Source organism: Prenolepis imparis, unplaced genomic scaffold, assembly GCF_030444845.1.
Source record: "Prenolepis imparis isolate NDT839.2.m4 unplaced genomic scaffold, iyPreImpa1.0 SCAF_9, whole genome shotgun sequence".
In the NCBI taxonomy this organism is placed as follows: Eukaryota; Metazoa; Arthropoda; class Insecta; order Hymenoptera; family Formicidae; genus Prenolepis; species Prenolepis imparis.
Genome location: NW_028141167.1, coordinates 7,435,287 through 7,460,626, shown reverse-complemented (window position 1 = coordinate 7,460,626; position 25,340 = coordinate 7,435,287). Strand labels below are relative to the sequence as shown.

Here is a 25,340-nt window from a genome sequence, read left to right as displayed (position 1 = left end):
TTTAACAGAATGATTATTTATATTAACAGATTTTTGCAGATTTGCGATCATTAAGAATCTTATCAGTTAAGTCATTTGAGATTTAATAAATTATAATTAATACAGATCTGAGAGTGGGGAATGCAAACATAAAGCAATAAGTTGCTTAAGAAAAATAATGGATGTTTTACAATTCATTATTTATTTATTGCGGTTTGACAATCGACTCATAAGTGACTTCGACATTACTGCCGCGATTTCTTTTAAGTACGACGCAAAGCTATACGGCTCGCTCGGCTCGAGGCTGAAAATAACCGCGGGAGAACCGCTAGCTCTCGCTCCGCTCCACTCCGCTCGGCTCGGCTCGACATAGCTCCTCGAGCTTCGACAGAAATTTCGTCGCGGGGGTCCGATCTCCTGTGGTGAGAAAAATAAGAGAAGCTTGGCACCTCAAAGAAACCCTCGGCCGAACGCGAAATACACGCACGTATCGTCGTGTGGGTGTGCGAATCCTTCCGCGAGATCGTGGGACGAGCACGCGAATTAAGAGAAGTGAAGTGTTACTTTGAGGTGAGTCTTCTCAGGGTGAATGTCGTGATTAATCTGTCTTTTTTTCTCGGACATGCGCCTGTGACATTACGGCCTCGAAAATGATATCCGCGTATCCACCGTGATATACGTGTATGTCGATGTGCGTGCGTGATGCTTTGAATAGCGCGTGAGGAGAGATTGTGAGTGTTTTTTTTTCTCGCGTATAATATATAATTTTCCCTTTTTAACTAATTAATTAATTTTATGCAGCAATTCCCTGGCGATATCATCATGGATATAAAGCATGTACATACATTATCATTAAATTAATTTTAGAGACAAGTTTAATTAAATGAATACGGACAATTAACTGTTGGAAAAGCTTAATTTTCCTACATTTCTTCAAATTAAGAATCTTCACGCGATTCTTAACCCAATAGAGAACCGTGTACTTTTCTTACCCTAAAATTAGAAACTCGGTTTTGTGTATTCTTATGCAATGTCGTTTTCTGGAATAGGTTTGCCAGACGATGGAAAACCATATCGTAAAAGTGTCTAGATGACATTTTAATATTCCAATTTTGTCATTGAAATTTGCTCGTTAAAATCAACTCATCGAATTGAATTATCTCAATAAATTACACTTATTGCTACATTTTTATTATTTTATATAATTTTTGAAATCAAAATTATTTTATTATCTCAATGTAGATTTATGACATTACGGTAAAATAATATTTGTAAAAATAATAGTGTATCATCGTCTCTAATATAAAACGTTTCCTTATTGCACGAATATTTTGAATTAAAAATTATGATTTTATTTTTATTATATTTCGATGGAGTTGATATATCATGGGTAAATAATATTTGTAGAAGTAACAGTGAATCATCGACCATGATATAATATGTTCAATATCGCAACACAAAGGATAAAGATACAAGAAATATTTATAGAACATGGTATATCAAGGGATTTTATCGACTTTTTCTATGAAATTTTTATTTAATTCATCAAGAAACAATTTTATCAAACATGATGTATGTAAATAATATATTCCTACATAACTGAATACTTATTTGAAAATTCTTTTGCAAATATAGACCACGCTTTTAAAGAATAGATATCCTGAACCTTCGATTAACGTATTATTAAGCACGGTAATTGAGAGTTTAGTCTCGATAAGCATATGGAGGATATTTCGGTAAGTCATCGCGGATGCATCTATTTTTATCGCATTGCTGGAAATAGATTTTCAGAGAAGGTAAAATCAACCGAGCTTATTTCTTGTTGATAAATTATAATGTCGTTGTCAAATTGTAAATTTACTTACACCTATACTAAAAAGATTTCAACAGATTTCATGCACTTTAATAAATAAGATATGAGATATTTGTGAAACTAATTTCTTTTTGCGTTTTCTTTGCGTTTCTTGTCGCGTTGTTTGGATTGCACTATTATTGCAATGCCGCATGTTAATAAATGCTATATTACTCGTGTTAGATATAGATTTAAAGCTACAATAAAATGGCTGTATTAGCCTTTTGTGTTAAGTGTGATTTAGCTTATGTCATAACGCTTTATATTCTATTCATTGCTCGAGCTCAATGTAATAATATCCATAATTTTGGATCAATAATGACATTTCTCTGGCCATTATACACAGATTGAAGCAGAAATCCCAAAATGCTTTTTAAATCTATAATTAAATTTGAAATTTTAATTAACATACCTGAAATAAAGGTAATTTATAGAGGCACATAAACGCTATATATTTTCCTTCTCTATATGTTTGACAAATATAATAATCTAAATAATATAAAGTCAAGTAATATATATATCTCCCCTCTTTTTTTAAATTTTCTTCAATTAAAGATTTAATATTTCTCAATCATTATATATACTCGATAAATTTAATTTATTATCGTACGTTAGCAATGTTTTCATCCTTGAAATCTATCAATTCTGCTGTCTGTCGCCTGTCGACAGTCTCTTTCATTCAGATTCATTCTTCTAAAGAAATAAAATTATATCCGGACAATTTTTCATGATAAAATAGACAGGTATAGAATGTGAAAATCGTGTAATACAGTCGCATAAAGGGGGGGATTTTGCGTTAACGGAATCTCGAGCATGCGGAATTTGATTGAAGGTGTCGAGCGCGTGCGCAAGGGGAACGTCGGCGAACAGTCTGGGTGCCCTCCGACCAGCAGTGGGTGATTGTCGGTGTTCCACGACAGTTAAGTGCGACATCACCATCGTGATCATCGTGGTCAGTCACCGTCTTCGTCGGCGAGACGAAGAAGTCAAGAGCCCCGGTGTGCAGTGACAGGAACATGCCGACCATGTGATACCGTGCATGACCGACCGCTTCAGCACTGATAAGGGTGCCTTGGACACCAAGTGAACACGCGAGTTACGAGCACGCACACTCGCGTACGCGTACGCACGTACGAGCGCGCAGAGGTGATACAGACAGGGGAGGCTCGTCGCGTGGAAGCGCGCCGAAGGGATGGCCGATAGCGAGGGTGGCTCCGAGCAGGACGACGTATCATTCCTTCGTACGGTAAGTTCCACTTTGCTATGGGCGAGCTTATGATTGCGACAAGAATAAAGAGTCAATGGCTTCAAAATTTAAGAGAAATGCTCAGAGAGATCAGAAAGGTTGTGATAAATCTGTGAAGATGTAAGCTATCTCGCTATCTTTTGAAATGCCAAGGAGATAGAGAGTCCGAAAAATCATTGTACTAAGAAATACTGAACAGAATCTCGTGATTAACGGATAAAGCGATTATCATTGAAAACGAAGAGACAGTCGATTTTTCGAATTTTTGAAAGGGAACTAGCAACATGCATTTTTCATTGACAATTCGCTTATAATTTGTCTTCTTTAGAGCAGCTTATTTTCTAATAGTTAGATAAAAAAACCTATTTAAATTGCTAAAGATTAAAAAGTAAAAATCATAAATATTAAAATAAAAATCGTAGATATTTTTTACTTTTATCAATAAAGGTTAAATATCTTTATCAATGCTGATTATTCTCTGCAAGAAATTCACGTAGAGATAGATGATAAATATGATATGCAAGGTTATCAATAAGTTTGAAAGGGGCAAAGTTTAAATGTCCGCAAGCGTGCTCGCGAAAGCATGTAGAAACAAGCAGGTGGTTCGCCTTCAATGATACAGTGGTGTTCGTGTGAAAATGAATGAATGCTGATGCAATGAAAGCATGGAACTTTGTTTGTACAAGAAGCGAGCAAACTCTCTACTGCCTAAACTGTTGTATTACGCACATTGCATTGTATATAAGTATAAGTTCATATCTAGGATTTTTTAAAAAACATCATAGGAAAAATTTCGAAAAATTTGTGTGTAAATTTCTCTTAATTATGAAATCTAATAGTTAATATATTATTAAGTTATGTTTTCAAATTAAATTAAATTATAATACATAGTTAATTTTTGATAAGTCCAAAAATTAAATTTTATTAAGTATTTGACAATTTAGATTGATGACAAATGTAACTTTAAATATCATTTAAAAACCACTAAAACTGGCTTTATTTAACGTATGAATGCAATTTTTTATGTAGAGAATTATGGCAGGAAAAAATTGTGTAAGATTTTAGCAAAATGTGGAAGCACTTGAAGTTCCTTATAGTCACAACCTTGACCTCGTTTGACCTACAAGAGCTGACCTTACTAGTCAAGATACAGCCTTTTGTCATCGCATATGATGTCCGCGTATATTTAATTCGTTATGTTCTGTTTATATTTGGTGTTTATGTTCGGTATGTTCGGTATCGTGTTAATTACAATGATACTGGATCATAAAATTTACACGTAAATGTCAGAAATGTTAGTTAATCAAAAAATGCAAATATTTAGCTCTCTAATAAGTGGATTATTTTTCATATATTTTTAATACTTTTCAAATAATTGGACACTTATTGTTTATATATTTATTAAGATAATATATATAAAATCAGAAATAAAAATTTGTCGCAAATTATACAAAAATAAATTTCAAAAATATTGAATTTATCACATAAAACTGTTCATAAATTATACAGAATCGCTTGTTCTCTATTTTATGACCTTCGTGTTCGTTACAACTGTTTCGTCATTCTTTTTTATTCCCACCCAAAAGCGATACTCAGTACTTAAAAATTTGAATAGTTCATGTATACTGAGCAAATGCATATAATAATTCCGCCAAGACCTTGAAATATAAAATAAAAATCTAAATTCCAAATATATTCCAACAATTTTGAAGCCTACGATATATTCTCTTCGTCTCTCTCTCTCTCTTGTTTTATTAAATGCAGTTTATCTTCGAATTTCTGTCTTTTGTCCCTCATGTTCTATTGATAGATTCTTCCTGAAGTGTTTAATGGTAATGAGAAGTTATGTTTCGCTAACAGTTCTATATCTTCCTCTTCTCGTCGTTCCTCTCCCGCGTCGTCTTCTGCGTTCTTTCTCTGCCAAAATTATATATTTCTTTCTCTGTTCCTCGGGCAAGGCGCACCATTCTCTGCCAGCCTGCCGAGCGACTTCCGTCACATGTTTTTCTGGCGTCTTATAATACATCTCGAGAAAGAAGATGATAAAAGGATTCTGTGAGACAATTCTCCGTTTCCTCCTCCTGGATCTGGGCCGGCAGCGACATATCGCTTTTCTTTGGTCCCTTCGTCTGCGAGGATCCGTTGTTTTGACATCGTTCTCCTCCATAGGCTCGTCCATTTTTTTACCTGATTCTTCATTAATGCGTCTGCGAAGGGTTTTGGGCGGTTTATCTCATTGTGTTCTATTATATAATTTTTTATTATAAATTATATATAATAAATACTAGGAATTAGTAAAATTAATATTTCATCTTCTCACAAAATGCACTTTTAATCCATATGCATCTAGGATGCATTTAATGCAATATGCTGTTGCCGGAACTTGGAGCGAACGGGACATTTTTTATTTCTGCAAAATTTCCGATTTTTTTTTTAAGTTTGCGATTGGCAAACTTTGTTTAATTTAATTTACGACTAAAAATTTTGCAATTAACGGAATATATGAAACGCAAACGAGAGAGAATATTGAACAAAGTCGATTATTCCCTGATTTCGATCATCGCGGTCGTGGCTGTTTTCGTGGAATTAAATCAGCTTTCGTGTTCTTGTTAAATCAATGTGGTAAAATCGCGTGCGAAATACATCTCTGCTAGATCGCGATGCGACAACCATCATGCCATATGAAATCGGCCGGGCTCGATGCCAGAAAGAGGATCATTCGCATTCTTACGTGAGAAATCATATTTGCGCCGTTCGACAGACTACTTTTCCTGCGAATGAATTATGTAGGCGAATTCGAAGGAAGATCGAAAGCGCGGAATTGCGCTCACCTGCTTTCGTAGGACGTTCTCCCGTAAATATTAGATTCGTCCATCTTCTGCCGTTTCAATTTTTCACTTGATAATTTGACTTGATGTCGAAAAGAAAAGAAAATGTCTCCGCGGCGAAAACATTTGAAGTTTTACGAGTTTAATTCTCTCACTTCGCACGCTCGAGAGTCGATGGTGATTCTATCGATTATCGACGTTACGATATCATTTGTATGTATATAATATATATATAATAGGATTGAGTGTCAAATATATTGTTGGTTGAGATAAAGCCGCGTTGTATCGAGTTACGTTTAAAATTTCATGGTTATAAACGTCCCAATGTTTTTACGGAAATTACTTCTCAGCGAAATAAAAATTAAAAAAAATTATTGTTTTCAATTTTACTTATACTAATTTACATGATTTAGTAATTTATATACAGAACACTTGAATAATGAACATTTACAATGCAACTTCCAGATTATGTAAAAGATAAACCGTTCCTATCTTTTTACAAACGTAATGAAGAAATTCTTATAACAATATTTCTTTCAAAAGTCTTTCAAATAAATTTAATGTCATGCTTAAAATTAATTACATTTTGCTTGACATATTTTTCAAAGAAACTTTTTAAAGAACTTATCAAATAATTCATTTCGCTGACGAAATTTTGCGACATGTGCACATAATACATAATGCAAGAAATCTAATTGTAAGCTTTAGATATGTTTTCAAAGTTCTTATTTAAAGCTAATCGGTTTTTAGTTAATTTTAGAATTTAATGTAGCGGCTGTTCTGTCTGATCAATACGCCTCACATAGTCGTTTCATTAGTGATACTGCATCGAAAAGTGATGAATTTATAATTAATATACCGCGATGCGCAACGTGCGTTGGATGCGCCGAGTATCGAACAACAAACGATATAGCATATACACGCTATTATGCTGCAACATCCCACCTTTCTAACCCTCTTCCAGCTCAATGATGCTGTGAAGCGTCATGAAGCTTATTTTTTTAACGATATATTTATTAAATATCACTTGATATGCATGGCTGATATTTCTATTAAATTAAGGAAGCGAAGAAATATTAATTTAACTAAATTATACGAGAGTTAGATAGTTGATTAAGTCAAGTTTATATAAATAAAAAGATTTTAATTCTCTCAAATATACTTTCAACCGTGAATATAATGAATCCTTATTCGCATTGTTTTATAAGCTTTCTGTTCTGCATATCTAAATAAAAGATCTGAGTGAAACTTGTAACGTATACACGTGTAAGGAGTAAAAATGATTTATAGTTATTTGCCAGATAAAATTATATGGATTATCTGCTTGTGAAATAAAGGTGTACCCTTGACCTATACTCGACATATTGTAACTTCGATCGTCACCAGATGCCGGAAGTAACCGATGCATTTAGTTCATTATCAATGCGCACGCTTAATTATGTTTCCGTAATTTTCTAACATTTCATATTTATCCGAAAAATCATTTATACTTCAAAGATCGCAGAGTGAAATTAAATTATTTTTTTTGTCAGAATAGAATTATTATATATAAAATAAAATATTAAAATAATACTTTTAAGAAAACATACATAATTATGAAAATAAAACAATGCTAATATTTTAATTAAGAATTTCTTTTCTGTTTCTCTAAATTGTAATCACAAATTCAAAATTGATAAATTTCATATAATGTGTTAATTAAAACATGCAATTTATGATGTCATCCGCATCAAGAGTCAAGATTGATCGATCTTTATTAATATCTCGATAAACAAAATTAAGTCTCTTTGCCAAATTTCCAGCGGAAACTTTCGGCCTCTCGCGTGTCTCAGACGCAAATATACGAGCATATGTATGGCAAATCGCGTGCCATTCCGGCATGGATTCAACTCGGATTTGACCCGGCAGGAAGTTATGTTAATGTGTCCTTTAAGTAAAACATTACTTATGCATCTCTTTCTCGGTTGTATATTAATTTTTTTCGAACACATTTAATCAGTGAGATGCATCACAGAAATATGCGTGCGCGTTCACGATTGCACACTCTATCGCATAATGTCGTATATTTAATGATCGACAACATTTAATATTTTCACTCCAGAGGATAGATAAAAAAAAATAAAAAAAAATAAAAAAAAAATAAAAGAGAAACAGTCAGAGAGAGAGAGAGAGAGAGAGAGAGAGAGAGAGAGTGTATAGGTGTGGTTCTGGTGGAATACGATTAATATATGGTCGTGCAAAACAATTTCGTTTACACAGATAGTTTCATCACGATGCAATCAGAAGACTATCCCCCATCGATTTCAATTAAATTTTATAATCGAATGAATACCTTCGCTATATTGTTGTTACATCCTTGATTGCCAATAAACTGGGTTGATTACTATTGTGATTGAATAATATTTCAAGTGCGAATTGTTCTGTAGATATTATCCATTTTTAATTTTTATACGATTTGAAATTATCTCTGAAGATCGTACACAATATCTTATTATAATTACAATAACAGTTATATATATATTACATTTTTAATTAGATTATCGCATAGATTAGTTTAAAAAAATATGCTAAAAAAGAATAAAGCATTTAGATAATCGTGATATTGCATTAATTTCCCTTGCGTCTTAAGACTGAGCTTGAGAATGTTAATTATGATATGATCCTATCGAGTAATTCATTACATTAATTTATATATTTAATTATATATGTAATTATATATATATAGTTATATATAATTGTATGTAATTTATATATAGCTTATATAGCTATATATACCCATTGAGAGATGAAATCGTTTAGTCTAGGTGATATAGAAATAACGGGGGATAAACAATCTTCTAGTGCTACTTCCGACCTAGTTTCTATACTTGCTTATAAAAATTTCACGGATGCATATATTTGATATCGCTTCTTTCTCTTTTTCTTTGACATTTCTGTTTAGAGTTGAAGGGCACACATAAACACGTGGCGTAATTCTTTTCTTGTTAAGAGATGGATTAAAAAAAAAAACTAACGTGATAAGAAAATTTTAACAGTTTTAAAATTGTAATAGAAAAATCGAGTTTATAAAAAAACCTAGCTGGTACAGATGGAGAGAGAAATTTACACGCATCAAGGGTTAAAATCGAGCGACGCAAATCGAATGACTCACTTGACGAGTTCCTCGTGGCGCGACGTTATTGCGAGCGCGCGTTAAATAACGTCGTTGTGAGAAATGCATGTTTTCCCCCCGGCGATGCGACGCGTCCAAAGATTACGAGGTGCATTCGAAGCCGGTATACTTGTGTGCCCAAGCCTCATGCATTCTTGAGGTCGTCCAAATTGGTTTTGGCACAGTTTTGGCCGGTATTCTCTGTCGTTCAGTCTGTACCATATTTCGCACAATTTCGCAAAGGCTTCACATTCACATAATAGCGCGAAATCTTTTTTTACAAAACAATCGACAGATTGACGATTGTCCACAGCCGAAACTTTCATCGGTGCTCGTTTATCCATAAAAATGTAAATAGCTATTTTCAGCCAACTATTTGCTGCAGATTGCAAAATCTTTTAGTGTTATTGCGCACTATTGTAGCACAGTGAACATCTCAGTACGATATAATAAGCAACGAGGCTTTTTCGAGAGAAATCCGCGCTGAATTCTCTTGTCATTCTACATGCGTGAATCAATATAAATTTCAAGAAAATTTAAACTTATGTAAATATTATAAAAATTAACTAATGTATATTATAAATTATATCAAAAAAGTAATTCGGGATTAATTAATGTTCTTAGTTTGAAGATCGATTTTCTCGAGTTCTTAAAATAGAACAGGTCACTGTTGTATAGAAAACTCACAAAGATGTAATTTGAAATTTACAGGAGGATATGGTATGTCTGTCCTGTACGGCGACAGGAGAAAGGGTCTGCCTGGCAGCCGAAGGTTTCGGCAATCGACATTGCTTCCTCGAGAATATCGCGGACAAGGTAATGATGACTGCAAATTTTACAATTTTTCTTGTTTCGCTCTTATGTCGCGCTTTTATTATCTCATTAATTATTTTTTTCATTTCTAGAATATACCGCCGGATCTGTCGCAATGCGTGTTCGTGATAGAGCAGGCTCTTTCGGTGAGAGCCTTGCAGGAGTTAGTCACAGCTGCCGGTTCCGAGACGGTAATGTATATATATTCTCTGTCTAATATCTCTAATATGACTTCAGCTTTGGCAGTAAAATTCCAGGAAAAAGCTCTACTTGACGCGTGCCGTAAAAAAAAAGAAACATTCCCTTATTTTAAAAAGGAGGACTTTTCAAACAAGTACAAACTATGAGACTCGTAATCCGTTGAATTCAACTCATGTAATCTATTAATTACGCGAATAGTGTAGTGTCATCATCTGTCTCGCGATTATAAACTTTTTATATCCTAAATTAATCGTTAAATATCAATTTATTCTATTACGCATAAGAATGGGCCATAAAACGCGTCCTTTGTCGTTATGTGTATATAAAACGTGAAAAATATAATCCCCGAATACAAAGGTCTAAGAGATTTAAAAAATGTCTAAAGAATATTAAGATATTTTATAGACCTTTTTCGGTGTCTTTTAGACCTTTATAAACTTGCTCAATTTCTCCGCCGAATAATTTTCAAAGAGTTCCTGATACATCGGAATAGCTTCTTTTTGATGCACTAGCACGCACCTCCTTCGCTATATACTGCACCCCCTGTGTCCGTATGATTGTGGCATGTGTCCATGTAGCCGTGTAAAACAATTTCGAGTTTATACATTTTCATTTTTTTGAGCGTTTTTGTTCCCATTTGCGATCTTATCATTCGAAATATATCATCATAAAAAATCATCTGAAAATGTAATTGAGACCTACCGTCATCATTGACCATGAAACATCATACGCATATATTATTCTATTTCATTTTTCCCCCTTTATATCCTTCTTTCTTTCTTTGCAACCAATCCAAATCGAAGGAGATTCATTGCCTCATGTTTTTTTTTTCTCTTTACAGCAACAAGACAGTTTAGTAAGTATAATTTACGTCTGCGGGGCGCCGTAACGTGTCCGCTCTTGGGTAAAACATTTTTTTGTGTGTTAGAACATCATAACGCCCGATCGAGCTTGAGTGAAAATATTGAATCGTTTATTTCGCGAAAACGGCCTCGATCGATTTTTGAAACATTGACTAGTCTTTATTTAGCATCGCATTTAACGCTAATAAAGCATTTTGAGTTGCATTTATTTAACATAAAAATCGCATTCAATGCAAATTTAAAATAAAAATAAATAATTACAAATTCGACTTATATGCCGTTCTTAAAACAAATAACAATGACATATATAGTAATATCGGTATGTAGTAATATATAGTAATATATTTTTCAAACTTCTTAAATAATATCGAGATGCTGTTTCACCCACTCGATCGCAGTATTAGTAAACATTCTGAGGACTTTAATTAATATTAATCTAAAGTATGTTGGAGCTAATAACAGAGACTACTTGCTTTCATTTGATTGTCTAATATATAATTAACCGTCTATGTTAAAACCGTATTTAGCAATCTATGCCTTTTGGATACATGCCTCGTGAGCCTTACATCATGGTTTGACATAATACCAGCATTTATGGCCTCCTCTTATCAGTACGCTTGTAGAAGTTGTCTAAGAAATTCTGTTATTTTGCGAAGTATTAAAATATCGTACTTTATGTATATACGTAGAGAGAAATATAATATTATATTAATGACGAGAAGTTGCAAGGGCTTTGACCAATCCTTTGATGTTTCCAGGGAAAGGGCACCGGGTCAGGGCACAGGACTTTGTTATACGGTAACGCGATATTGTTGCGACATCTAAACAGCGACATGGTAAATTAGTTTCTCTATATTTATGCTCTATATTTATGCTATTATACATACACACACACACACACACACACACGTTAATTTTTAATGATTGCATAAATATTTGTGTTCATGTATTATAGTATCTGGCGTGTTTATCTACAAGTTCATCGAACGATAAATTAGCTTTCGACGTCGGTCTACAACAACATTCGCACGGTTAGTGCAATGTTATCCATTTAATTAATTTAATTCTTAATAAGTTTTTAATTATATAATACTGTTAATTTTTTATTTTTATTGTAATTAATATTATTTCTTTCTATTCTCCAGTATATATAATGCATTGCTTTTGAACATTTATGAATAATTTTATAAATGTAATTATAACTTTTAACAAAATTGAATTGAAGTTAAGTTCAAAGTTGCATTGATAAATGTATTAAATGTACAGCACGAATTAAACATCAGACTTTGCTTTGAATTTCATCAAGTTTTATTCATGTAGGTGAAGCATGTTGGTGGACTGTACACCCTGCTTCCAAGCAGAGATCCGAGGGTGAGAAAGTGCGTGTAGGTGACGATCTTATTCTGGTATCTGTCGCTACCGAGCGATACTTGGTAAGTTTGACATTTATCAAATTATTAAAATTTAATAAATAAAATAAAATAAATATAGTAATAAAAATATAATAAAATAGAATATAATATTAATTATGAAAATAATATTTTGAGAATAATGTTTTCATGTGGGAATACAAAAATGTTTCATAATAAATATCCTGTTCTTTGTTTTAGCATACGACAAAGGAAAATGATTTATCAGTAGTTAATGCATCTTTTCACGTAACCCATTGGTCTGTACAACCTTATGGTACCGGTATCAGCAGAATGAAATATGTTGGATATGTTTTTGGGGGCGATGTATTACGATTTTTTCACGGTGGTGACGAGTGTTTGACGATTCCATCAACTTGGAGTCCAACGCCCAGCCAAAAGTAAGCATAGATTATGTCTATTGTTGTATGCCGACTAATAAATTAATTATAATATAATAAATTATAATATATACAATTAAATTATTAATTAATTAATTAATTAATTAATTAATAATCATATATAATAAATAATAAATTAATAAAACTAAATATAAAATTTTATAATTGTCTTATATATATAATTGCAGAAAAAAAAATAGAATAATTACTGTTACTTGAAAATAAAAAAGAGGATAAAAGTAAACTTGTTTTACAAAATGTTTTATTATTTTATAGTCTCGTAATCTACGAAGGCGGTAGCGTAATGAGTCAAGCGAGATCGTTATGGAGATTAGAGCTCGCCAGGACAAAATGGGCGGGTGGTTTTATTAACTGGCTACATCCTATGAGGATCAGGCACTTGACGACTGGACGTTATCTCGGCGTGAAGGAGAACAACGAGCTCTATCTGGTCGATAGGTTAATATTTATTTTTAGAAAAAGTTCAAGGGTCATGGAAATTCTTATAGGTTCACGACAATGTTTCCTAAATCTACAATTTTTTTCCCAAAGGAATGAGGCGACGATCGAAACTTCGACATTCTGGTTGCGGCAAGAAAAGGACGATCAAAAGATCGTTCTTGAGGACAAAGATTTGGAAGTCATCGGATTGCCGATTATTAAATATGGTGACTCTACCGTTATTATGCAACATGCTACCACGTGCCTCTGGGTGTCTTATAAGGTAAATAAGAAAATAAATTGTTAAATAATACACAATACAGAATATAAACAATATTAAGACAATCAAATTCTGAATTAGCCAACAACTTCTTCGCGACTTCTGTAAAATATATTTAATTAAAATATATTTAAAATATATATATTTAAAATATATTTAAAATATATTTAAAATATATTTAAAATAAAGTTTAATAAAGGTTGTGTGTGTGCAACAAATTTTCACGATTACGTGACATTCTCTTATTAGTCATACGAGACAAAAAAGAAAGGAGTCGGAAAAGTCGAAGAGAAACAAGCGGTACTTCACGAAGAGGGTAAAATGGATGATGGTTTAGATTTCTCCAGATCTCAAGAAGAAGAATCTCGCACTGCTCGCGTCATCAGAAAATGCAGCAGCTTGTTTACTCAGTTTATTACGTGAGTTTTGAAATTAAAAATATTTTTTAAAATATAGAAAAAAAGATAAATATATAATTTATATTAAAAATATCAAAGAAAAGATATTAAAACATATATCTTCCATCAAAAAATAAAAAAATCTTGTTAAAAATAACGAACATATTTTAGAGGCCTAGAAACGCTGCAGGTGGATAGAAGAGCATCCATGTTTTTTCAAAACGTAAATCTTAACGAGATGGTAATGTGTCTCGAAGACTTGATCAATTACTTTGCTCAACCCGAAGATGACATGGGTAAGAAAATACAACTTTTTAAAAACGTTTTTTCAAACACGTTATTAATAATAGATTTCTCCAGAACACGAAGAGAAGCAAAACAAATTTCGAGCTCTTAGAAACCGTCAAGATCTTTTTCAAGAGGAAGGCATACTAAATCTAATTCTGGAAGCTATCGACAAAATTAACGTAATCACATCACAAGGATTTCTCGTCGCTCTTTCCGGTGACGAGAGTGGCCAAGCCTGGGATCAGATATCTGGATATCTTTACCAATTATTGGCAGCCATTATCAAGGGAAATCACACCAACTGTGCCCAGTTCGCCAATAGTAATCGTCTCAATTGGTTATTCAGCCGACTAGGCTCACAGGCTTCCAGCGAAGGAACTGGAATGTTGGACGTACTTCATTGCGTTTTGATTGATTCGCCGGAGGCTTTGAACATGATGAGGGTATCGTGTCATTTTTTTTATAATATAAATTATCTGATAAATAATAATAATTTGAATAATTTCTTGTAAAATAAAAATTTTACAGAATTATAATTTTATAGAATAAATTAAATTTGTAGTAAAATATGTTGAATAAATTTAGTTTATTATATTTGTGAATTTTTTAATTCTGATTTATAAATATTTGTTTTCAGGACGAGCACATAAAAGTAATTATTTCTTTATTAGAGAAACACGGCAGAGATCCGAAAGTTTTGGATGTTTTGTGCTCACTATGCGTCGGTAATGGCGTTGCAGTGCGTTCTTCGCAGAACAATATTTGTGACTTTTTGTTGCCTGGAAAAAATCTGCTTCTCCAGACGCAACTGGTGGATCACGTGGCCAGTGTTAGACCGAATATATTCGTCGGCAGAGTGGAAGGTTCAGCTCTTTATCAAAAGTGGTATTTCGAAGTAACTGTGGATCATATCCAACAGACGACGCATATGATGCCGCACTTGAGAATCGGATGGGCAAATACTGCTGGGTAAATTAATTTAAAATACGATTTTCGGATATCAATTTATGTTTAGAGTGCTAAAATTAGCAAAGCATATTAAATATGCTATGTTAATAATAAACATTAATATAGCATTTTTTAAAATTAAAGTTTTCAATATCGAGAAGGCTAATAATGCAAATTTTTAATTTCCATAAATAGCTACGTGCCGTATCCCGGTGGTGGTGAGAAGTGGGGTGGAAATGGCGTTGGCGACGATTTGTATTCGTTTGGATTCGACGGCGCTTATCTGTGGACCGGTGGCAGGAAGACGCAAGTCGTTCAGAACACTATGGAGCCTTACATCAGGAAGAGCGACGTAATCGGCTGCGCCTTAGATTTAACGGTGCCTGTGATAACGTTCACTTTTAATGGCAATCGTATTATGGGCTCCTTCCGTAATTTCAATTTAGACGGCATGTTCTTCCCCGTCATTAGCTGCTCGTCTAAACTCTCCTGCAGGTTTCTACTGGGTGGCGATCACGGCCGATTAAAGTTCCAGCCGATGGAGGAATTCTCGCCGCTGGTGGAGAGCCTATTGTCGCAACAAATCCTGTCGTTGGATCCGTGCTTCTATTTCGGCAACATGAACAAGGTGGTCCTAGCAGGTCCATGGCTAGTCGAGGACGACACCGCTTTCGTCCCGGCCCCGGTCGACACCACTATGGTCAACTTGCCCTCCTACGTCGAGCAGATCAGGGATAAACTTGCAGAAAATATTCACGAGATGTGGGCGATGAACAAGATCGAGGCCGGTTGGATTTATGGCGAGGTCAGAGACGACTTAAGAAAAATACATCCATGTATAGTTCAATTTGAGCGACTGCCGGCTGCGGAAAAGCGCTACGATACTCAGCTGGCCGTGCAAACCCTGAAGACTGTTTTGGCTCTAGGATATTACATCACAATGGACAAGCCACCGTCTCGAATTAAGACTTTGAGACTGCCAAACGAAGCGTTTTTGCAAAGCAGCGGATATAAACCGGCACCGCTTGATCTGTCAGCAATCACGTTAACTCCTAAAATGGAAGAGCTCGTCGACCAACTAGCGGAGAACACACATAATCTATGGGCGAAAGAGAGAATCAGTCAAGGGTGGACATACGGATTAAACGAAGATTCGGAGATGAGAAGAAGTCCTCATTTGGTACCATATCCGAAGGTCGATGAAGCTATCAAGAAAGCTAATCGGGATACGGCCAGCGAAACCGTCAGAACTTTGTTAGTTTATGGATATATGCTTGATCCACCCACTGGAGAACAACACGAGGGTGAGAGCTTTAATTCTTGTTAAATATATGCACGTTTATAAAAAAAATAAACTTTATAAAAAATAATTTTATATCACTTTCAATTGTATACTTTTAAAATATACACTTAAGAAAATATTATTAACAATGATATCAGTTATTTGTTGATAAGAATCATTATATAATATACAATAAATTATTTTATAATTTTTAAATTTTTTGAATTCAATTGCAAAGAGCCAGATGCGTATTAAATTAAATAAATTTTTGCTGACTGTATTAATGTTTCCGAATATATTTTTTGGTATAAAATTCCGCATATTTATTAATGTATTTAATTTCTGATATTTATTATAGCATTACTTTTGGAGGCCAGCAGATTACGACAACAATCTTTTAGGACTTATAGGGTTGAGAAACATTACGCAGTTAGTAGTGGAAAATGGTATTTCGAGTTCGAAGTTCTCACAGCCGGACCGATGCGCGTCGGTTGGGCAAAGGCCGATTGTATGCCAGGAAGTATGCTAGGCAGCGACGAAAGTACTTGGGCATTCGATGGTTACAACGTAAGTATCGATTATCTCTTTTCATAATAACGATTAGAATGATATTATATTTAATGAAATTTATGGAATTTAACGACTTTTCTAACTGATAATTAAAAATGATAATCAGTTATATTTTTATAAAATGTAATCTCAATTTCCGAATTACAAGTAATGAATAAATAATGTAGAAATTTATTGAAGATACTTTTGCATAAAAAAATTCAAAGAAATATATCATTAATTTAGATATAAAAAAAATTAATAATTTATTATATGCTGTTATTATATTGTATTGTAGTTATTATATTGTAGTGACAATCTTTTGTATAATACTTGAGTTATTATAGCTACGAAAGGTGAGAATTTTAAAGCTCGTGTTCGTTAAACTTCTCTTTTTAACAAACGAAAATATTGAGCAGCGCTGTGTGCAATCTGTACATGGTAGTGTCTTGTTAGGCGAATTTAATATTAATATAAGTATTACGTGGCTTTCACTCGTGATCTATGAAATATAAATAATCCATAAGAACATGAATGTCAGGTGACTAAAGTACACGCTGGTACCCACGAGTCATTTGGTCACAAATATCAAGTGGGCGACATAATCGGATGTTTCATTGACGTGGCAGACCGAACGATCAGTAAGAGTCCCATCTTCCAAATTAGTCGATCTTTAAAAGCCCCAATTATTACGTATACACATATTTTTTTTTTGTTCCTGAGTTTTCTCGTTACTACTATTGTCTTTGTCTCGCTCTATATGTTTCTTTCATGTTGACTTGGTTTTATATATTTTGCATCCTTGTCCCAAAACGAATGTTAATCGCTGGTGAAATTTCATTCGGCGAAGTGTGGCTTGACCTTTATCGATGTCGAGGAATTCACGAAATTTCCTCGCGATATCTCTCTCTCTCTCTCTCTCTCTCTCTCTCTCTCTCTTTAACTTTGCACTATGTCGAAATTTTTCGCACGAAACCTACACGACAACGAGATGTGTATAGCGATAAAAAAAAAACAAATATATACAAAGTATTCCAGACTCACCGCGTACAAAATAGAACATCTCGTTTATCAGTCCGATCCTGATCTCTACGAGCGGAAATGTTGAACTGGTGAACATTTTGTTTTAAAGGAGGAAAAAGTATACTCGGGCACGGCCGAAACGTTCGGCAAACAATGGCAGGTCGGAGACGTTGTCGGTGTTTTCCTGGATCTAATTGACCGAACGATTAGTAAGACGGAATTTTTAAGCGAACGCTTCAGCTGCCATTTCAAGCTATATACATATAATTTGATCTCTAGATTACTGGATACAGACATTGTGATTTTCAATACTGGTTCTTTGAATAATTATTCGCATTGCATTATGATTTTATTTTTAACATTGACCGAATAAAGGCTGATTATATAAATGTTATATGAAATACAACAAATATACAATGCAAAGATAAAATGGACAATTTTATCATTTGTCAGCGTACAAAATTAAAATAATATTTAATGCAAAACACACGACAACTTGCTATATATTACAATTTTAGAATTATCTAGATGGACATTTATTAAGCAAAATTTTGCGTCGCGCATTTTAGAGGAGAGCTTTTATTTCGCTTAAGCTTTCACAAAATAAAAGCTGCGATAAACAAAAGGAACGATCATGCATTTTTTGCACGAAAAATATTTCATTTCGCCACATCGTATTTAACACGTTGTTAACCACAGAACCAGAGATAATCCTGGTTTCTATCATCATTAATAAAATATCACGCTCTCGATCGAACGAAAATCATGTCTGGCCCAATGTCTTTTCCAGTATCCAGTATTCTACTCAATGTTTATACTGCCAGCGAGACACAACAGTGCTTTCATAACTCATATCAATTAATCACTAACACCAGGGTGTGACCCCAAATATTATATCGATCATATCACGTACATTCTAAATAGCAATTCCCAAATACAATATCAATACAATGAAATTTTTTGCAAAACGTCACACAAATTGAATCAATATATATAAAAAAAAAAAATATCCCAGATTAAATCGATATACATATATTTCCCTGTTTATAAAGAATTATAATTTTTTATTTCTTTTTATCTCGGCTATATATTTATATTTTGTTTTTTTATCGTGAAATTATTTTAGTGCATCTGTCTGTGTGTAATAATATTACATATATTTATGGTTTTTATTTCATCCTTTTAAAATAACGTTGCTTATGCATATTCTGCCTGAATTTATGTTAATGGATCGTGTGAATAAAAATAAGATAAATGCCTTAATATCGAATATATATAAATGAACAATTTAATATTTCTATCTTTTCGCAAAACAATAGACAAAAGCAAAAATCTTTATTGAATTTGATTCATACGGTCCATTATTTTAGCACCTGCTTTGCTATAATCGTATGTAACATATTTTATAAGTATTTCTAATTAGTCCTTAAAAATTTTTATATAGTCAAACTGTAAATTTGCGTTTAGTTAAATGTCATATAACATTTATAAATAATTATTATGATTATTTATCATTTAATTGCTTGGTGTTGAATTTATGTTGTTTTTCAATAAGCTGAAACGAATGTTTGACATTTCAATGAGATTGAATAAATAAAATTACTTGTTAGTAATTTCTTTTAAACATTTTTCTATATTATATTATGTTTTTTGTTCGTTCGTTTCGACTTTTTTCAATACTTGATACAAGTGCATTGGGGTACAAATTTGCAAATTATTCAGGCTTCTCCTTGAATGGAGAACTGCTGATGGATGCACTCGGCGGTGAAACTTCTTTCGCCGATGTGCAAGGCGATTCTTTCGTGCCCGCATTCACTCTTGGCGTCGGTCAAAAGGCAAGATTAACATTTGGCCAAGATGTGAATACTCTGAAGTTTTTCACTACTTGCGGTTTACAAGAGGGCTACGAACCGTTCTGTGTGTAAGTAATATATATTAATTGATTATATATTTTTGGAATATATGTAGTATACGAAAAACAATAGAAAATTAATGTGTCTATTCTTATCCGCGTTTATAAATTCATTTTTATATTTTTATAGAAACATGAATCGTCTAGTTACATATTGGTATACGAAAGATCAACCTATCTTCGAGAATACCGACGATATGGCCGATACGCGAATCGACGTGGCTAGGATACCAGCTGGTTCTGACACACCGCCGTGTCTAAAAATCTCTCATAATACATTCGAGACCATGGAGAAGGCTAACTGGGAATTTCTCCGATTATCTCTGCCTGTGATTTGCCAATCCAACTTCATAACAGAGGGTGAGAAATTACGAAGATGGCAGGAGATCAAAATGCGACAGAATAGACTTTTCGCCGAGCAGATCGAGCAAGGACAACAAGCTGCACAGCCGTCGGCTCATTTAGAACAGATTATGAAATCTGGCTTCAGTATGAGTGACATCAAAGGTAATTTAAAAAAACGTCAATTTCGAATATAAGTTTCGTTACGTTACGTGATAGATAAACTAGTAATGTCGATAATAAAAAAATATAAAATTGTATTTTATTATCTGTGTTGCATCTTTTAAGCAAAGAATAAAATTTAATTAGAAACATATGTAATTGTGTATATATAATGTCGAATAGGTCTGCAAAGAAATTACTCAGAGGATGCAGCCGAGGCGGATGAGATGTTGAAGGAATCGCCACTTCCCATGCAAAGAGGCAAACCTGCCAGACCGCCTAGGAAAGGTTCTCTTTATGGATTGCGTATGGATACTTTAGACAACGCGATCAGCGAAGCTGAAATGAATGGATATGGCGAAATGAACGGTGACATAAAAGATGAGAAGAAGAAGCGCGGTCGCTCGCCTTTTCGGTAAGCATGAATTATTAATGATTGCCTTTAACAGATGTTGCAAAAGACAAATTGACTTCGGTACTTGACTTTGTTAGCAAGCTTAGCAAAGAGATGGAGGATGTACCGTAAGTTGAAATATTTCTTTCAGCGTTTATAAAATGTAAAATTATTATTAAGAATATTAATAGTATTTTATTTGGTATCTCGATTATTATTTGGATAATTATTAATTTTTTATTTAATAACTGATTTTTATCGCATGCAGATTCTTCTCGCGCAAAGCAAAATCTCCGGATGCAAAAGCAAAAACACCCGAACCGCAAGTTCGCGCCGATGTTTCTGATAAAAGTACAAAAACAGGAAGTAAAAGTGCCAAAACTCCTCAAATTCGTGTTTCTACGGTGAGTATATTGCATTATATATACATATATAATTGCGTAAAAATTTGATAAAAAATTTGAAAACGTTAAGAATTATAAAATTTTATAAAATTTCTCTTTGTAGACGGATTTGAAAGTCGTACCGCCTCAAATCCCGGAACGTAACGTTCCTAAAACAATGTCTGTGTTAACCGGAAGCGGTGTCGAAGCGATCGGCAATGAAATCTTCGATACCGAGTGCATGAAACTAATGAATGAATATTTCTACGGCGTCAGAATATTTCCTGGTCAGGATCCGACTCACGTTTACATTGGCTGGGTTACTTCGCAATATCATTTGCATACAAAAGACTTCAATTTGTCTCGCGTGAGAAAATCCTCCGTTGCTATCATAGATGACTACGACCGTCTTGTAGAGCAGTACGTTTTCAATACTTTCTTATTATATAATTTTTATAAAAAATAATTTTAAAAAAAATGCCGGCTAAAAAAAAATATTATAAACGTGGTAGAGTCGACAGACAAAGCTGTTACATGGTTCGAGCGGATGAATTGTACAACGAAGTTACGCAGGATGCATCGGGCAAGGGTGCATCGCAGGGTATGTTCGTCGGGTGTTTCGTCGACATCGCCACAGGCTGGGTATCCTTCACCTGCGAAGGTAAGGAAACGAGTCACAAGTTCAAAATGGAGCCTGACACAAAGCTGTTCCCTGCGATTTTCGTCGAGGCCACCAGCAAAGAGATTCTGCAGATCGAGCTCGGCAGAACCTCGACGACACTTCCGCTCTCGGCTGCGGTGTTGCAGAATTCTGAACGACACGTGATACCGCAATTTCCGCCCAGACTGAAAGTGCAATGCTTGAAACCACATCAATGGGCTAGAGTGCCGAATCAGTCACTTCAAGTACACGCCTTGAAACTATCCGACATCAGAGGCTGGTCGATGCTCTGCGAAGACGCTATCTCGATGCTGGCTCTTCATATACCCGAAGAGGACAGATGCATCGATATTTTGGAGCTTATCGAAATGGATAAACTGCTCAGGTAAAACATTGTAAAAAAATTTATAAAGCAAAACGTTTGAAAATAACTTTTTTTATCTAAATTTTTAAAAATTCGATAAAATAATTTGTTCTTTCTCTCTTGCATAGTTTCCACGCGCATACATTGACGTTATATGCAGCTCTGTGCTATCAGTCTAATTATCGAGCAGCGCATGCTTTGTGCCAACATGTTGACCAGAAACAATTGTTATATGCGATACGAGCTGAATATATGTCCGGACCCCTGCGACAAGGATTTTATGATTTACTTATTGCCTTGCATCTCGAATCACATGCGACAACGATGGAAGTGTGCACGAACGAATACATAATTCCGCTTGGTAAGAACTTATTTTTTAAATCGAGAAAATCTTGTATAAAGTTAAATTAAAATCGACTTAAAATATTCTTCATATTTAATTTTTATATTTTTGAGAATTTATATTTATATTCTTGACTTCGTTAATTAAAAATTTAATTAAACAATTTTAAATTTTTCCTGTCAAGATAACTATGTTTCTTATTATGTTATAATTATTTATTTCATTGCAGGTCAAGAACTGAAAGATTTGTACGAGAACTGCGAAATGAAACATAGTCTGAGATATCTAGAGACCGAATCCATTCGGCCGCAAATGAAGATGACAGAGATCAGGTAAGTAAAATTTTTTTTTCAAATAGATGTGAGACCCTTACTAATCGATCGCCATCAAGGAATGTTCCTTCTAGTGATCAAGCAATTGAGAACATAAAGAACCTGTACAGCCCGTATTTTCCACTTGATGTCGTGCGAGATTACGTGATGATGGCGCTTAATGAGGCTGTCGAAGTTAATCAAGTGCACAATCGAGATCCGATCGGAGGCAGCAACGAGAATCTCTTTTTGTATGTACGATAATAAGTCTGGCCGCTCTGTGCTGCAGCTGCTGCAACTGTTATTCTTCTTGCTGAATGTTCTTCGTCAATGTTACCGGAGCAACGATATAAATATTTAAGGCGTAAAACAAAACATGCAAATTTATTTACTCCACTTTTAAACAGGAATTTTTAATTTTCTGCTTATCGCTTACGGCGTTTTACTTGCTAATCGTAAATATTATTTGATATGATTTCGACGTTACAGACCTCTGCTGAAGCTAGTAGATAGATTACTCTTGGTAGGCAAGTTGAGAAACGAAGACATAAGCAAGCTGCTCATCATGGTAGATCCCGAAACCTGGGACCCGACTTTCGATAAAGGCAAGCCGATTAAAAAAGTAACGTTCAACTATTAGATGTTAATAGATAAAAAACATAATTTGATACAACATTATTAAACTGTTGTAGAAGGTAAAGATGAGCACAAGAAAGGCTTGTTACATATGAAAATGGCCGAGGGAGCGAAACTACAAATGTGCTATCTGCTTCATCATTTAAACGATATTCAATTGCGTCATCGTGTCGAGTCTATTATCGCCTTCGCTTTCGACTTTGTCGGAGAATTGCAAGCGGATCAGTTACGACGTTACATCGATATCAAGCAATCGGATTTACCATCAGCAGTCGCTGCCAAGAAGACTAGAGAATACAGATGTCCTCCGCGCGAACAAATGAATGCCATTTTGAGCTTTAAGAATTTAGACGCTGAAGAAGATCCGGATAATATCCCTTGCGGCGAGGATCTCATTGTAAAAATGAATGAATTCCATGGCGAGCTAATGTCCTACGTGTCTTTAACTGCTCTTCAAGAAGCAGCCAATGCCGCCAACGAGCCAGCCGAGGAAGTTCAAAAACCTGGTGCTATGAAACGTCTCTTCAACTTTATTAACGCTGTCAAAGAGCTCGAGGAAGAACCTAAACCTGAACCTGAACCTGTGAAAAAGACACCCGAAGGTAAACTCTTTAATTTACTTCTCGTAATTTTAATAAACAAGTATTATTGTGAAATATATTAATAAACAATTATGTTTCTTGCTGTTCACAGAGGTGTTTCGTAAGGTGTTGATATCAACCATCGTGTATTGGGCCGAGGAATCACAAATTGAAACGCCGAAACTTGTGCGAGAAATGTTCAGCTTATTAGTCAGACAATACGATACAGTCGGCGAATTGATCAGGGCTTTGGAGAAGACGTACGTCGTCAATAATAAGACCAAGGACGATGTTGCGCTTATGTGGGTCGGTTTGAGCCAGATTCGCGCCTTGTTGCCGGTGCAGATGTCTCAAGAAGAAGAGGCTTTAGTACGAGAGAGACTATGGAAGTTGGTGAATAATCACACATTCTTCCAGCATCCAGATCTTATCAGAGTGCTAAGAATTCACGAGAATGTAATGGCCATTATGATGAACACCCTGGGAAGACGCGCGCAAGTTCAATCCGACGCTCAAACTCAAGCTCAAACAACTGAGGGAGAACCATCGAAAGAGAAGGACACCTCTCACGAGATGGTCGTGGCCTGCTGTAGATTTTTGTGTTATTTCTGTCGTACATCTAGACAGAATCAGAAAGCTATGTTCGACCACTTCGATTTTCTGCTAGAGAATAGCAATATTTTGTTGGCAAGACCCTCGCTGCGAGGATCGACGCCTCTGGACGTGGCTTATTCGTCGCTGATGGAGAACACCGAGTTAGCTTTGGCTTTAAGAGAACATTATCTGGAGAAAATCGCTATTTATTTATCACGATGCGGCCTGCAGTCTAATTCGGAATTAGTGGAAAAAGGCTATCCCGACTTGGGTTGGGATCCTGTCGAGGGTGAACGTTACCTTGATTTCTTGAGATTCTGTGTGTGGGTCAATGGTAAATTTTATCTCATCTTTATTTATTTAATTCTTTAAATAAAATATCCAAAAATAAGATAAATGTTTGTGCAATATAAAAGTCACCTCATCGAAATATTTTTAAAACTTCAATATATTTTGTATTTTGAAGCGCAGAAACTGAAGCTATCCGAAAAAAATTATTGCTCCTGTCCCATTTTTTTATAATCGTAATTTACTGCACGCATTTTTTTTATTCATAAAGAATGTTAATTAATAAATTATTATTGTGTGCTATTAAAAATAATAACTTTATGCTTCAATATTTTTCTTAACAAATAATGTTTTATAAACATTAAAGTATGACGCATAATATTATAATAATTTATTATGTTGACTCTCATTCTTTAT

General features: G+C 34.4%; 2 protein-coding genes across 32 annotated transcripts in view; one reads left to right on the top strand and one right to left on the bottom strand.

Annotated features, from left to right (window-relative positions):
- Window positions 1-346: 346 nt before the first annotated feature.
- Window positions 347-25,340, top strand: part of Ryr (Ryanodine receptor) — a 41,122-nt gene continuing 16,128 nt past the window's right edge. For 10 of the 31 annotated variants that reach the window (XM_083045318.1, XM_083045311.1, XM_083045302.1 and 7 more), the window contains exons 1-31: window positions 347-549; window positions 2,664-3,077; window positions 9,768-9,872; window positions 9,962-10,060; window positions 10,912-10,926; window positions 11,692-11,769; window positions 11,889-11,964; window positions 12,254-12,366; window positions 12,544-12,743; window positions 13,020-13,202; window positions 13,296-13,467; window positions 13,714-13,883; window positions 14,034-14,158; window positions 14,223-14,593; window positions 14,788-15,119; window positions 15,294-16,402; window positions 16,739-16,947; window positions 18,062-18,161; window positions 19,675-19,873; window positions 19,995-20,371; window positions 20,552-20,783; window positions 20,861-20,890; window positions 21,031-21,166; window positions 21,270-21,565; window positions 21,658-22,191; window positions 22,299-22,531; window positions 22,743-22,845; window positions 22,905-23,075; window positions 23,314-23,429; window positions 23,517-24,062; window positions 24,154-24,969. In XM_083045318.1, coding sequence (XP_082901444.1) covers window positions 3,024-3,077; window positions 9,768-9,872; window positions 9,962-10,060; window positions 10,912-10,926; window positions 11,692-11,769; window positions 11,889-11,964; window positions 12,254-12,366; window positions 12,544-12,743; window positions 13,020-13,202; window positions 13,296-13,467; window positions 13,714-13,883; window positions 14,034-14,158; window positions 14,223-14,593; window positions 14,788-15,119; window positions 15,294-16,402; window positions 16,739-16,947; window positions 18,062-18,161; window positions 19,675-19,873; window positions 19,995-20,371; window positions 20,552-20,783; window positions 20,861-20,890; window positions 21,031-21,166; window positions 21,270-21,565; window positions 21,658-22,191; window positions 22,299-22,531; window positions 22,743-22,845; window positions 22,905-23,075; window positions 23,314-23,429; window positions 23,517-24,062; window positions 24,154-24,969 — 7,300 coding nt within the window. In that variant the 5' untranslated portion in view covers window positions 347-549; window positions 2,664-3,023. Of the gene's footprint in view, window positions 550-2,663; window positions 3,078-9,767; window positions 9,873-9,961; window positions 10,061-10,911; window positions 10,927-11,691; window positions 11,770-11,888; window positions 11,965-12,253; window positions 12,367-12,543; window positions 12,744-13,019; window positions 13,203-13,295; window positions 13,468-13,713; window positions 13,884-14,033; window positions 14,159-14,222; window positions 14,594-14,787; window positions 15,120-15,293; window positions 16,403-16,738; window positions 16,948-17,470; window positions 17,571-18,061; window positions 18,162-19,674; window positions 19,874-19,994; window positions 20,372-20,551; window positions 20,784-20,860; window positions 20,891-21,030; window positions 21,167-21,269; window positions 21,566-21,657; window positions 22,192-22,298; window positions 22,532-22,742; window positions 22,846-22,904; window positions 23,076-23,313; window positions 23,430-23,516; window positions 24,063-24,153; window positions 24,970-25,340 lie in introns of all 31 variants that reach the window. The other 21 variants (XM_083045316.1, XM_083045321.1, XM_083045315.1 and 18 more) reach the window with 12 other exon arrangements.
- On the bottom strand, window positions 4,733-5,988 carry LOC145940852 (uncharacterized). Its single transcript, XM_083046472.1, has 2 exons — window positions 5,909-5,988; window positions 4,733-5,284 (listed from the first exon to the last, which is right to left on the bottom strand). Exons 1-2 carry the CDS (start codon window positions 5,950-5,952, stop codon window positions 4,921-4,923), a joined length of 408 nt encoding a protein of 135 aa, XP_082902598.1. The 5' UTR covers window positions 5,953-5,988; the 3' UTR covers window positions 4,733-4,920.

What these genes read in the sequence shown, in the direction of transcription:
- LOC145940852 (XM_083046472.1), bottom strand. Translation starts at nt 5,952, where the DNA reads ATGGACGAATCTAATATTTACGGGAGAACGTCCTACGAAAGCAG. An exon ending in AGAACGTCCTACGAAAGCAG is followed by an intron (nt 5,285 to 5,908) that starts GTGAGCGCAATT and finishes AACCCTTCGCAG; the next exon opens with ACGCATTAATGAAGAATCAG.